Source organism: Vombatus ursinus, unplaced genomic scaffold, assembly GCF_900497805.2.
Source record: "Vombatus ursinus unplaced genomic scaffold, bare-nosed wombat genome assembly UNPS02014808.1, whole genome shotgun sequence".
NCBI classification, from domain to species: Eukaryota; Metazoa; Chordata; class Mammalia; order Diprotodontia; family Vombatidae; genus Vombatus; species Vombatus ursinus.
Genome location: NW_020954586.1, coordinates 2939729 through 2954112, shown reverse-complemented (window position 1 = coordinate 2954112; position 14384 = coordinate 2939729). Strand labels below are relative to the sequence as shown.

General features: G+C 46.0%; 1 protein-coding gene across 3 annotated transcripts in view; it reads right to left on the bottom strand.

Annotated features, from left to right (window-relative positions):
• The window catches only part of GPR55 (G protein-coupled receptor 55), a 56851-nt gene extending 46336 nt beyond the window's left edge, over positions 1–10515 (bottom strand). Inside the window, exons 1-3 of one of the 3 annotated variants that reach the window (XR_003570288.1) lie at positions 10034–10109; positions 4280–4377; positions 1358–1398 (exon numbers count right to left, since the gene is read on the bottom strand). Coding sequence is in view for 1 of the 3 variants with exons in the window: in XM_027875316.1 (XP_027731117.1) it covers positions 10034–10220 (187 nt within the window). In the remaining 2 variants the exon portion in view is untranslated. Of the gene's footprint in view, positions 1–1357; positions 1399–4279; positions 4378–10033 lie in introns of those variants that run through there. The other 2 variants (XR_003570289.1, XM_027875316.1) reach the window with 2 other exon arrangements.
• Between the last annotated feature and the right edge of the window lie 3869 nt (positions 10516–14384).

Here is a 14384-nt window from a genome sequence, read left to right as displayed (position 1 = left end):
CTTTCTTTCTTTCTTTCTTTCTTTCTTTCTTTCTTTCTTTCTTTCTTTCTTTCTTTCTTTCTTTCTTTCTTTCTTTCAACAGTTACTGGCTAGGCAGATTAGAGGAATTCTATAAAGATACTTTGCCTAGATTTCAGCAAATCACTTGACAATTCTCTCATGCTCTTCTTGTGGACAAGATGAAGTGATTGATGACTGCATAGTCATGGTTTTCCAGCTGGATGAATGACCAGGTGCCAAAAGTAATCAATGTCAGCTTAGGAGGAAGCTTCTAGTGGAATGCCCCAGGGATTTGCCTTTGACTCTGCACTAGTCAAGATTTTTTTATACCAGTGACACTGATGAAGACGTAGTTGGCATGCTTATGAAGTTTTCCCAGCACATGAAGCTAGTGGGGTCAGCTGACAAATTGGAGGACAGAGTAGGGCTCCAAAAGGTTCTGGTCAGGTTTGGAATTTAACAGAAATAAATATCAAATCCAATACTGGGGTGCCCCCTCCCCAACCAATTCCACAGGTCCAGGGTGGGTTTTGGTGGACTACACATGTGTCAACAGCTTGACACAGAGACAAAAAAAAGGATTGCTGTCTACAACTGCATCAATAGAGGTCTAGTGTCCAGAACAAGAGAGGGGACGAGTGCTGTTCCTCAGAGCACACCTGGAGTGTCCTGTTCAGTTCTGCATGTCAGGGTTTCAGAAGGACATCGACAAGATGGGGATGTTCAAGCTGGACAAGAGGAGATTTAGGGGGCACATGGGGATGGTCTTCAGGTATCTGCCCCTTACAAGAGGGATCAGCTTTGCTTCGCCTGGCAGAACCAGGAGCAGTGGGTGGAAGCTGCAGAGGCAGATTGAGGCTGGGTGTCTGACCTGTGAGAGTTGGATATCCGTGAGGTATCCCAAAGGAGAACAGGGAGAGAAGTCCCCATTGCTGGAATTCATGAGGCTGATGTTGAGTGCAGAGCTCCCAGCTCCAGCTCAATGTGGTCATTTTCCCCTGGAATACCCAAAGGTCATTTGAACTCGGCCCTCGGTCCAAGATTTGCTCTCTGCGCTTCCAAACAGTGGTGTTCTGACTTCAAGGAAGCCTGCTGAGCTGGGCCGCTTCCCAGCATGGGATGAGCAAGCGAAGCATGACTGAAAGATGTCCGTGGCTCCCTGAGGCCCTCTCGTGACGCTCCTCACTCCCGCAGAGCTGCCCAAGAGCCCCCGTCTCCTACTGTTATTTGTTCCTAGTCTTGAATGTGTATTGGAAGAAAATGATCTGAATAGCATGGAACACGAAGGAGCTGTGGATGTGAAGTTCAAGGACCTGAGTTCAAATCCTGTCGCTGCCACTTACATGCTGTGTGATCTTGGGCAAGTTACTTAACCTCTCCAGGCTTCATTCTCTCCACCTGTAAGATGAGAGGTTGGACAAGTGATCTCAAAGGCCCCTTCCAGCTCTTGGATCCACGATCCTTGATTTCTCCCACTCCCTTACTCTGCAGAACCATACACTCCATTGCAAGTCTTCTTGATCCTGCCTCTGCAACATCTCCTCTACCTGCCCCCTTCTCTCCTTCCACATCATCACCACCTGGTTCAGACTGGCTTACCTCTCGCCTGGATTCAGCAGCCTTCTAATCAGTCTCCTTGCCCTCTCCAAACCATCCTCCACACACTTGTCAAAGTGACTTTCCTAAAGTACGGCACTCCCTCCCCCTCAAGGGTCTCCAGAGGCTCCCTATTACCCCTGGTTCTACCTTTCCAGGCTTATTACACAGTCTATGATCCAGCAGAATTAGTCTTCTTACTGTTCATCATGCACGGCACTCCCTGTCCCACAACGTGAAAGCCCATCCTTTTTATTTGAAAAAGAAGAAGAAATATTTTATTTTTATGTTCCTAACATTTTCCAATGTAGTCTTCCTTTTGCTTCCTCCCAGAGAGCCTTAGAATGTTGGTTTAGTAAAACTAACCAACGTATGGACTGCTAGAGGGCGCCATAGTGCACAGAGCACTGGGAAGACTCCTCTTCCTGAGTTCAAATCCAGCCTCAGACATATACTAGCTGTAGAACCCTGGGCAAGGCATTTCACTCTGTTTGCCTCAGTTTCCTCATCTGTCAAATGAACTGGAGAAGGAAATGGCCAACCATTCCAGTATCTCTGCCAAGAAAAGCCCAGATGGGGTCACGGAGATTTGAAAATGACTGAACAGCCCACTGCACACACCGACGTGTAGGAACGTCCAGTGTTCTATGCAGCATTCCATACCTTAGGTCCCCCACCTCTTTAACCACACGGAAAGAAGTGTCTTCTCCTCTCTCATTCCTGAGGCTAAGCTTAGTCAGTATAACCTTGCTAGATTCGGTTTTGATTTTTTTGTTTGTGTTATTGTTCTTCTCAGTGAACAGACAGAACGACCCCTATTTGTGGGTCACATCAGTGTGTGGTGTGAGGGGGCAGGGAGGACGGCAGGCATACAATACGCTAAAGGCATCTGTCGCTGCCTTGGGACCAAACTACACCCTCTTTAAAGGCCTTTTTCTAAAATTTCTATTGGGATAGAATGTTGGACTTGGAGTCCAGAAGACCCGAGTGTGAATCTTGTCTCAGACACTTACAAACTGTGGGACTCTGGGCAAGTCATTACAACTCTCTCAGTCTCGGTTTTCTCATCCCATCGTAAGATGGAGATAATAACGATAGCGCCTACCTCAAAGGGTTACTGTAAGGATTGAATGAGACAATATGAGTAAAGTGGTTTGTAAACTATAGCCTGCTATATGTCCTCCTCCTCCTCATCATCGTTATCATGGTCATCATGTTTTTCCTGGGTCTTACTTCACCTTTCAATCATTCGTCTTCGCACACTTCTCTGTGCTCATTATATACATCATTTTTTTATAATTGTTGTAAGATTTCATTATATTCATTCACCACCATTAATTTAGTCACTTCCCATTCAACCGCTGCTGATTTGTTTCCTGGTCTATGCTGCCACAAAAAATTGCCAAAATGAAATATTCCCTCCCTTTTAACTTTTCAAATTGCTTCCACATCCATTACCTGATTTTTATCCTCATAATAACTCTTTGTCACAGAACCAGGCAGGATATATACTGTAATATCTATTTTATAGATGGGGAAAGTGGAAACTAAGGGAGTCTCTGCTTGGGTTGGAAAGGTTCTAGATCAGCAAAATAATTAAATGAATGAGCTGGGACAAGCTGGGACTTGGAACCTTGCCTTTTTGACACCTAATCCTGAACAAAATATGTCATTTCTCTTTCTCTGACTTAAAGCCAGGCGGCTCTTCCTCCACAGTGAATTATAGAATGTCACCTGGGTTCCATTTTATGGACTGGAGAACTGGCACCAAAGGAGGGGAAATGATCTGTCCAAAGACACACAGCTGTGGAGTGACAGCCACAATAGAATCAGGGTCTCCTGAGCTGTGGACCTTTACTAAGACTCTGGCATTCTGAGGTGTGATAGGACCGTGGGATTAGAGATGGAGAGCCAAAAGGGACCGTAGAGGTCATTGGGTCAAGCCCCTTCATTTTCCAGATGAGGAAACTGAGGCCCAGAGAGGTTGAATGACTTGCCAAGGGTCACACAGCTAGTTTCTGAAGTGGAATTTGAGCCCAGGACTTCCTGACTCAATGACTCATTTATGCTGTGCTGCTTTTCTAGGTCTCTCCTTTGATCTCTTCATCTAGGTATGGCAGAGTCCTGTGTGTTTGTGCAGAGTTTTGCTGGGTTTGTTTGTCTATCACAACAGCAAGGCTATTTCTGTGTTGGGAAGGAAGTGATCATTAAAGACTAAGCATCCCTTCGCGTTGACTAAGAATGAGCTTCCTGGGGTGCAGGACACTTAGAACAGAACTTCTCCTCATGAGCTGGATCCCAGTTCCTGGGCTAATAGCTACTGAACAACAATTCAACCAAAGCTTTTTCTTTTTTGAGCCTGGGTTTCCCCGGCCACGGGCTAGATCTCAATACTGGGCAGCATGGAGCTTTAACCTGCTCCATTTTCCCAAACTGGGAGGCAACCCTCCTTGGCCAGCATGAGGGCCCCCCCCTCCCGGGGCTCAGATGAGTGGGGACACTCAGACTTTAATCCTGATGCAGCTCAGAACTCCTAAGCCTCAGCCTCAAGCACTGCCGTGCCCAGCTCCATAAGTATTTATGAAGTCCTTACTATGTGTCAGGAGGGTGAGGCAGGTCATAGGTAGAGCATCACCTTTAGGATCAGGAAGATCTGGCTGTAAGTCCTGTTTTTGACACCTACCGACTGTGTCACCCTGGGCAAGTCACTGAGGTGCTCATCTGCACTTGTGGAGGGACTTTTCTCCCTGGGAATTCCCCAAATGGATGAAATCACAGATCCTGTAAAAAAAGAACGTGTCAGGCACTATACTAGGCACCATGGATTCCAAAACAAAAGCAGAAAACAATCCCCGACCTAAAGGATTTCATTTTCTACAAAGAGGAAACAACCCATACACAGAGAGAAAAGACAAAACCCAATGAAAACAAAGCACTTTGGGGGGTTGGACGAGCTCTCCCAATGGGTAAGATGTGTGTAGGAGCAGGTACTTGAGTTTAGCTTTGAAGGATGCTAGGGATCGTAAAAGCAGAAGGATGGAGAGAGGGCATTCCAGAAATAGAGGACAGTCTCTGCAAAGACTAGGAGGCTGGAGATGGGATGTTGTGTAGGAGAAAAGATACCTCTAGAACTCAGAGGGGACAGAAGGAGCCCCTCCCCCAGTGAAAGCTGGGGTTGAGAGAATAGGTCAAGAAGCAGCAATGCCCAACAGAAACGCACGGCCAAAGTGATTAGAAGCATCTCTCCCTAAGGACTCCATGACTTGGACAAGTGTTTTCCTATTGGACTATTGGACTCCATGTCAGGAGGGCCTGGCTTTCAATTCTGGCCCCACAGTCACTTCTGTGTGTCCTACGCCAAGTTGCTAAATGCCTCTGAGCCTCCATGTCATTATCTGTAAAGTGGGGATGATAATAACTGGTTCCTAATCATAGAGGGATACAGGAAGGGTTAAGTGAGATAATGCGTAGCAATTTTCAAACTTTAAAGTTCATGTAAATGTCAATTATCTCCCCTATTTTACAGATGAGGAAACCGAAGCTCCAAAGGGTTAAATTCCAGGGTCACCAAGCAGCTATCAGATCAAGGACAAAAATCTAGGTTCTCATCTGCTTTGTGGTGACCTCACCCATGCCACCTCTGCCAACAGGTGCCATAGACTCCCCAATGTCAACAATATGCTTCTTTTCTTTCTCTCTTCTTTCCTTCCTTTTTCCTCTTTCTTTGTTTCTTCTTCTTCTTCCTCCTCCTCCCTCTCCTCCCTCTCCTCCTCCTCCTCCTCCTCCTTCATCTTCTTTGCAGATTTACACATGTTTAATTACCTGATTATGTTTCCAGGATGAGCAGTACTTGGGTCTGTTTCCGTTTTTCCCCCTTTCCATCTCTATCTTTAATAGTATTTTATTTTTCTAATTATATGTAAAGACAAATTTTAACATTCATTTAAAATTTTTGAGTTCCAAATTTCCTTCCCCCTCCCCCCTCACTAGGAGAGTAAGCAATTTGATATTGGTTATATATGTCATGCTTCTTTTCTTAATAGCTGAGTGATCTTGGGTAAATCACATAAGTTTTCTATGTCTCACTTCTTCATCCAGAAAATGGGATGATAATATTTGCCCTCCCTACCACTATACTGATGGATCACTTGGTTTAGAGGAAGGAGACCAGTCTAGGAGCATAGAGCAGAGACAGGAGGGAACTTAGAGACCTCATTTTGCAGATTGAAGAAACCAAGGCACAGAGAGTTCACGTGACTTCCCCAGGGTCACACAGCTAGTAAGTATCTGAGGCTGAATTTGAATTCAGGCCTCCAAGCCTCATCCACTATGACACACTGAGTCTCACCTCCTAGTTCCAATACTTATTGTGTGACCCTGGGCAAGTCACATAGCCTTCTCTGTGCCTCTGTTTCCTCATCTGTAGATAGATCCATAGAGAAAGCAATTATTAAACACTTACTGTATACCAGGCACTGTGCTAAGTACTGAGAGTTCAAATATTAGCAAACAAGACTGTCTCTACCCTCAAGGAGCTTATATTCTAATGAGGAAAGACAACCCATTTAGGTTAGTTGGAAACTGGAGAGAGAATCAACATAACACAGCTGGTGGAGGAACCAGGAAAGCAATGAAGGGTTAGGGTTCGATGACCTCCAAGGTCCCTTCCAGCCTACATCCTGATCCCATGATCCTTTGAGTCATCTGGGAGGGATGTCTTGGGAAAAGGAAGTCGATTTGTTCTGGGTGACCCCACAAGGCAGAGTTAAGGCAGATTCCAGCTTTTTATCAGGGAGAATTCTCAGACAATTAGGCAGAAGGCTCATAGAAAGAATCCTGTTGGTGGAGTCAGAAGACTTGACTTCTGACCCTGGCTCTAATAACTGTGTGACCCTGGGCAAGTCACTAACTTCTCCTGGCCTTGATTTCTTCATATGTAAAATAGAGAAAATAATGTTTGCTTTACTCATCACAGAGTTCTTGTAAGCATCCTGTGAAATAGTATATGTGAAAATATTTTTAACCTGTAAAAATTCAAGACAAGCCATGCGTGGCAGCTTGCATATGTGGGTAGAATGTTGGTCTCTGGTCCTTTCTTAAGTCTTAAAGCATCCGTTCCCTCCCCATCCTCCCACCCCTGCTTTTAAAAATGAGGGCTTCAATAAATTCAGTTTAGTTCAACAAGTATTTACTAAGCATCTCCTTTACACAGAGTACTGGGCGAGGAGTTGGGAACATTCCTTAGTAAACTGTTCTAATTAAGTATCATAACAATAGTAATAATAATTTGTTGTTGTTGTCGTTGAGTTGTTTTTCAGTTGTGTCTGACTCTGTGACGCCATTTGGGGTTTTCTTAGAAAAGATACTGGAGTGGTTTGCCACTTCCTCCTCTAGCTCATTTTACAGATGAGGAAACTGAGGCAAACAGGGTGAAGTGACTTGCCCAGGGTAACACAGATAGTAAATATCTGAGGGCAGATTTGAACTCAGCAAGAAGAGTCTTCCTGACTCCAGGCCTAGATGTTATCCATTGCTCCACCTAACTGCCCTATGTAATAACAATAGTTAACAATTATATAGCTTATATGTTATATATAAACTATGTATGTATGTAGTTTACATAATTCTATATTATACAGTACTTGCTACGTGCCAGGCACAGTGCCAAGCACTTTACAATTCTTATCTCATCTGATCTTCACAACAACCCTGGGGGGAAGGTGCTATCATTATGCCCATTATACAGATGAGGAAACTGAGGCAAACAGAGGTCAAGTGACTTGCCCAGGGTCACACAGTTAGAAGTGTCTGAGGTTTTGTGTCATGGATTTGAACCTAGGTCTTCCTTATTAATATTAATATGAATTTAAATAGCATTGTCCAGCAATGAGATGGCTTCCCTGTAACGTGGTGTCTCTAGAAGTATTCAAGTAGGGTTGCTTTGGAAGGGATTTCCCAGCCAGGCGGGAGCTTCTGCATTAACTGGGTGATTTTACATCAACTCATCCTTGCTCGCTCAATGGTGGCTTATTCTGCCCCCTGGTGGCGTATGTGTTCCTAGAGCTGTGTCTGCTCTGAGCAGAAAGCTAGCTTAGGAATGAGAGGTAGGAAAGGAGACAGAGACAGAGAGACAGAAGACAAAAATGGAAAGAAAGAGAGAGAGAGAGAGAGAAGAAAGAGGAGAGAGAGAGGGAGAGAAAGAGAGAGAGAGAAAGAGAGAGCTATGAGAAAAGTGAGCTGGCTTCCGTGGTCCCTTCCAGCTCTAAATCTGAGACTCTGTTATCCCACGGCAGCGACTTCACAGGGTTGCTGTGAAGATCAGATGAGATAATATTTACAAAAGGCTCAGCACATTACCTTGGTAAAGTGATGGGTACATTTATATAGCACATAGTAGATGCTATTTGAATGTTAGCTATTATTACTACTATGACTACCATTACCCTCAGGCAGCCAGCTGCACTTCTGAACAGCTCCCATCGTCAGACAGGTTTTCCTCTTTTCCTATTAGGTCTAAGTTTGTCTCTTTGCCACTACTATCTACTGAGAAAGAAATATGATCAACAGAGCATTTTTTAAGCACCTACTATGTGTTGGCATTATGTTGGGTTCTGGGGATACAAAGACAAAGATAAAAAGTCTCTGCTCTCAAGGACCTTATGCTCTACCAAGGAAGATACTACACACACACACACACACACACACACACACACACACACACACACACACATATACATATTCACACATATACATATACATAATATACAAAATAAATTTGAAGAATTGGGGGGAGGGCTGACATCTGGAGGGAGGAGATCAGAAAAGGCCTCATGAGGCTGCAAAATGCTATAGAAATGTGGGTTATTATTATTCCTGCCTTAGACTGCTTCTCATACTAGGATCCCTGCCTGATATGCCTTTCTTGGTGTGCATCTTTCCATTTGTTCCTTCAAAGCCCACCTCCTGCAGGAAGCCTTCTCCAGCTATCCCAGCTCTCAGTGATACAAACAGCCCTTGGATTCATAGGATCAGGTGCTGGAAAGAACCTTAGAAAGGGTCTTATCTAGCTCCCCCGCCCCTTATTTGGAATCAGGTGTGGGCCAATTTGCATTATTATTTTTGTGTGTGTGTGTCTGCGACATCCCTCCCCAGCTAGATTGTAAGCTCCATGGAACTCCGGCAGAGACAGCAAGGCTGATGACTTTGCACAGCTCTGCCTCACTCAGCTCCGACTCACAAGCAATGTCATGCTCATGATGTCATTGGTCTTCCAGAAAGAAGGACAAACAACAAAGCCAGGAGATTCTGCGCAAGGTCTCCACAGAGAGGGATTTCCAGAGCAGGTGATGTGTGTTAAGTCTTGTCACACATTTCTTATACGTGTGCCTCACTACGATTATGGTCTAAATTGAAGCCTGCTCCTCCCATGGGGGCCGTGTGCACGTGTAGGAAAGAGTGAACCAGGTTCTTACGAGAAAGGTTTTATGTTAATTGTGTCTGCCATGTTATCTGAGAGTAGTAGGAAGTGCCCTTTGGAGACCCAACTGGCCAATTGAACAGAAACATTGCCATTAAGTTGAAAGGAAAATTCTTCATTTGGGCTTTCCCCCGATTAACAAGGCAAAACTCAGGACAAAGAGAATCAAAAGGATTTTATTATAAGTACGTCAAGGTAGCCACGCACTGGTGATCACTGAAGATCAACTATGGCTTCAAGCTGTGGCCAGCTTTTTCAGGTAAGTCTAAGACAATCTAGGCAGAAGAGGCATCCCATTCCTTCCTCCCCTTCCTCCCCAGGTAGCAAGAACGTGACAACTTGCAGGTAGGGGTGGGGCACAAAGAGCAGGTGATACAGAAAGCTGCCAACTTGGTGACTCCTTCCCCACCAGAGCCTCCCCCAACACTGGTTGATAAGCAGGGCTCAACAACTCCCCCGTGTGGTGCTAACCATATAGACGGAAGGGACTGAACAGCAAAACCAAACATGTGTGGTTCAGCACCGCGTTCAATCTACCTTTATCCTCAACTTCATCATCCTAATCTCTGCTGCTGATTGGGCCGAACTAGCAGCTATGAACGAGGGGACTCACAATAGGAAACAGGTGCCACAAACCATAATCCCACGTTTCCATCAATGTCATAAAATTGGATAAACTTGGATAGTCACAATCTCATGTATCCCCCAAAGAGACAAGCCTTGGTAAATAGGCTCTATGCGTAAACTAAGGCATATTACAGCTCCGGCCACTTAGAGGGCACACCATGTGACGATTTTAGAGGGGAGATGTATGTATCAGCAAAGTCACCAAGAAAATGCAGTAAACATAAACACCGTGAAACAAAAGACAAAAGCAACACAATAATGATCATCCAGTAACAACAGTCCCCTGGTAACCTGTGAGCCACTCCCAATGTTCAGTGAATGAGCACATCTCACCTTGAGTCCCAGACAGCCCAGCAGTTGTCTGGTCCCTGGAAACATCTTCCCCTGGACATCCCAGAACAGGGCTCCTCCTCAGGCAGCTCCGGAGAGGTCCCTTTCCAGGTTTGCTTCTCTGCCTCCAAGTCACCTGCAAAGTCCTCGGTGATTCTATGAAAATCTTTTGTAAAACAGATCTCAGCATGTTTAGTGCACTCTCCTAAATTTGCTTTTCCCAATAACGAGGTTATGTGGCGAACACCAGCTCAAGCCTCATACTTCTGGTCACATTGACAATAGAGCCATATGGACATCAAATTTAGGAACCTGTAATTCACTTGAAACTCAAGAAGACTTCAGTTATGACACACCATCTGCTAGTTCTGTCTTCTTTATAATATCAATGCAACTTTATAGTAAAATACTAAACCCAGCCGATGACTGGAGGAGAGAGCAAGCTGAATGACTTTGTGCCCCTCTCAAACCCAATTCACAGGAAGTCAAGACGCCATGATCCTGCTGTCATTGGTGCTCTGGGTGAACCAGAGCAAGCTCCCTGAGGCTAGGGGTCACGTCCTTTCCGCCCCTGGTGCTGAGCATAACCACACAAACACTTCTGAGAAATGTTTGCTGTTGTAGATGATTGCATGTGTGGCTGTTCGCGTTGTAGGAATGAAACAAGCCAGAATGGGATGGACCTCAGTTTCCCCATTTGTAAAATGAGAAGATTGAATCAGATGACCTCTGAAGTCCCTTCATCGATGATCTGATAGTTTCATCATCTGTAAAATGATGGGGCTGAACAGGAACTGTGGGGACCCAGAACAGCCGTGACAGATGCATCACCACCTGAGGGCAGCCTTGCCCAAGAGGAAGCCAGTGAAGAAAGCCGACTTCTGGAGGAGGGGAGGAGCCGGAAGAGGAGACATCAACGGTCCAGGCGTGATGTGGAGGAGAGCCTTCAACCTGGGACCCGGAGTCACTGTGGTGCCCAGAACAAACACTGGTTCTGGAGCCTAGGGAGCTGGGTTCCAATCTCATTTGACTTTGTTTGCACCCCTCTCTCACGTGCCAATCTTGGGTGATTTGTATTCTCATCTGCCCAAATGCCAAGTCCTCTTTCAGACTAATCTACTTGATGGAAGGACCCAGAATTGCCCCCAACAGAAGCCCAGGGCTCCCCCCCCCATTCAAAGGCCTGAAGAAATGGGGGCGTGTTTTCTTCCCAGCTGAGGCCTAAGCTCCCTGAGGGCAGCCACCGTGGCTTCTCTTTCCTCTGTCCCCCCAACAGAGTCTTGTAGGCCCAGACAGGGCACACAGCAAGAGCCGATATTTTCTTTAAGGTGACAAGACCAGGAGTGGAGACCTAGCTCTGATCTTGCCTGGGGCACGAAGAGGATTTTCTCCCTCCCCAAATTATTCTTTGTCTGGGTCTTTCCCTTTTGCCCTTATTATGCCCTTACAATTCACTGAATCCACAATCCCAAAGGTGGGGGCAGTCTCTCCACAGGGGCAGATTGCGACCCCTCCTTGATGTCTCATCCTGTGCCTCTCTTGTCTTTGTCCTCCTGCAAATCCTCCCCCGTTTGTTAGAGGTCTTCCTTCCTCTGGGTCTTTTCACATCCACTGGGTCCCAGTGTATCCTCCCAACCATCCATCCACAATACTACCTTGTATTATCCCTTCCAATCTAACCAGAATTTGTGAAGCACCTACTATGTGCCCAGGGAAAGGTAGCATGGAGTCAGACTCACAAGGCTGGAGGAGCCAAGTTGCTTCACCTAAAAATGGAAAAAAAAGGCAAGCAACAGAGGCTGAGGATGGAGGCCCTTTCATGGGCCACAAGGTCGCATAGCTTTGTCTCCCACCAGATGCTGTGAGAAAAGGAGCCTTACCCCATGGAGGGCACCTGAAAGAGATGGTGGAGCCAGGCAAGGTCTTCACAATGCCTCCAGAGCCCATCAAAGAGCCTCCCGGGCATCACGTGATTATCTGAACAGAACCAGGCTCTCCAAGGCACCTTCATTCCACTTTAGCAGAATTCTCCCAGAAGCAAGCCCTTCAGCTTCTCTACATGGCACACACAGTCCTAGGCACCTAGGCACCGAGGCATCCTGGCCCTCATTACTCTACACTAGGATATGGGGAGATATAAATAAGTCGTTTCTGTCCTCAGGAAACTGATATTCAATGGCACCCACAGATGGGCCAATTCAATTCAACTCAACAAATCTTTATTAAGCTCCTACTGTGTGCTAGGCACTGGAGATATAATGACAAAAAGCAAAACAATCCCTGCCCTCAGAGAGCTTACATTCTACTAGGGGGATACAACATGAATATACATAACACATAATCATTTGAGGAGGCAGGAGAGAGCACTGACATATTCTTTCTTTCTTTTTTTTTTTTTGATTAGGCAGTAGGGTTAAGTGACTTGCCCAGGGTCACACGGCTAGTAAGTGTTATATGTCTAAGGCCGGATTTGAACTCAGGTCCTCCTGAATCCAGGGCTGGTGCTCTATCCACTGCACCACCTAGCTGCCCTAAACACTGACATATTCACAGAGGTATTCCTCCTCCTCCCCCCTCCCCCTCCTCTCTCTCCTCCCTTTCTTCCTCCTCCTCCCCCTCTCCCTCTTCTTCATCCTCCCCCTCCTCCTTCTTTTCTCTTTTTCTCTTTCTCTGCCTGGTGTTTGCTGGGTTGCACCAGATAACCACAGGAAGATCCAACGTGTTAAAAGCACCTAGGTTCAGCCTGCTAATGGCCCGACTATATCAGTTCAATGATGTTTTATGATAGAAAAGACAAGAAAAGCAAGCTGGGCACAAGAGATTCAGTTCCATGTGCAGCCCTCTTTTTGTCTGACCCTGTGTCTGGAAGCTCTCATTTTGTTGATGTTCATTAGGTTCAGAATGAAAAATGGGAGAAAGGGGCAGCTAGGTGGCATATTGGACAGAGCACTGGCCCTGGATTCAGGAGGACCTGAGTTCAAATCCGGCCTCAGACACATAACATTCACTAGCTGTGTGACCCTGAGCAAGTCACCTAACCCCATTGCCTAGCCAAAAAAAAAAAAAAAAAGTGGGGGAAAACCAGTAGAAAAGTAAGGATTTACTTCAGCTCTTCTTTTAGAGACCATGTCTATCCTAAACATTTTTGGATTAGATGGGCAAAGCCTAGATGGACTGCCTAGGAGTCCAGAACAGCATGGGTCCATACGTGCACACTTTTCTGAAGAAGAACGTTGTCATTTAGGGATGGAGGGAAGGGCAGGGCTCAGAGCCTTAGATCTGGAATGGGAAACCTGAATTGCTGTCCTGGCTCTGATCCTTACTTCCTGTGTGACTCGGGGCAAACTACTTCCCTGCCCTGGACCTCAGTCTCCTCAACTGTCATATGAAGGGTTATAATAGCTAGTATTTCTATGGTACTTAAAGAAATGATCTTATTTTTTCCTCACAGTCCTGGGAGGTAAGTGCTATTTTAATCCTTGTTTACATATAGGGAAACTGAGGCAAACAGAAGTTAAGTGACTTGCCCAGAGTCACGCAGCTAGTAAGTTTTGAAATCAGATCTTCCTGGCCCCGGCTATAGAAGGCACTTCAAAGGTCATCTAGTCCAACCCCCTTCTTTCACAAATGAAGAAATTGAGGCAATGATCTCTGAGAGCCCTTCCAGCTCAAATTCTATGATTCTATGTTCTCCATGTGAGGATGGGGCTTAATAATTCACACTGGTTCCTGAAGAGTTCAGGTAAGTCCTGGATGACAGCTCCCTTAACATGTCCCTAAAGGGACACTCCTTCCTTAACTCATCCAGGACGGAGCTGTCCACCCACCTCCATCAAAGCCTAGCTCAGGGAGCCCCTTCAGAGACAGGTTCCTAGACTGGGACACCAGGGGGGTTGACCTCCCTCGGGATTGCATGTCAAGATTATACAGTTCCCCACCCACTGGTTATTGGGCAATTCTGAACAAATCAACCCATTTCCTGATAGGACTTTCACAAGTTGTCACCCAGTCAGCTCTGAGACCACAGCACAGAAGCCATCTGAGTCAGCAGCAAAGGCGTTGGAAGGGGGCATTGAGGGAATTTCCCCCAAACATTCCTGGCTCCCATCAAGGATTCACAGGGAACCAGAGGTGAACATGGTGATGATCACAGAGCTGGAAGGAGGCCCAGAGGCCATCTGGGCTAGCTTTACAAGCTCCCCTAAGAGTGGCTGTCCAGATTCCTTGAAAACCCCAGGAAGAGGGAGCCCTCATCTCCTGAGGCAGCTGAGGATGCTTGGGGAGGGCTCTCCTGCTTGGGGGAGTTGTTCTCACCTCCAGCCTCAACTGGCTTCTTTCTGGCTTCACCCATGGT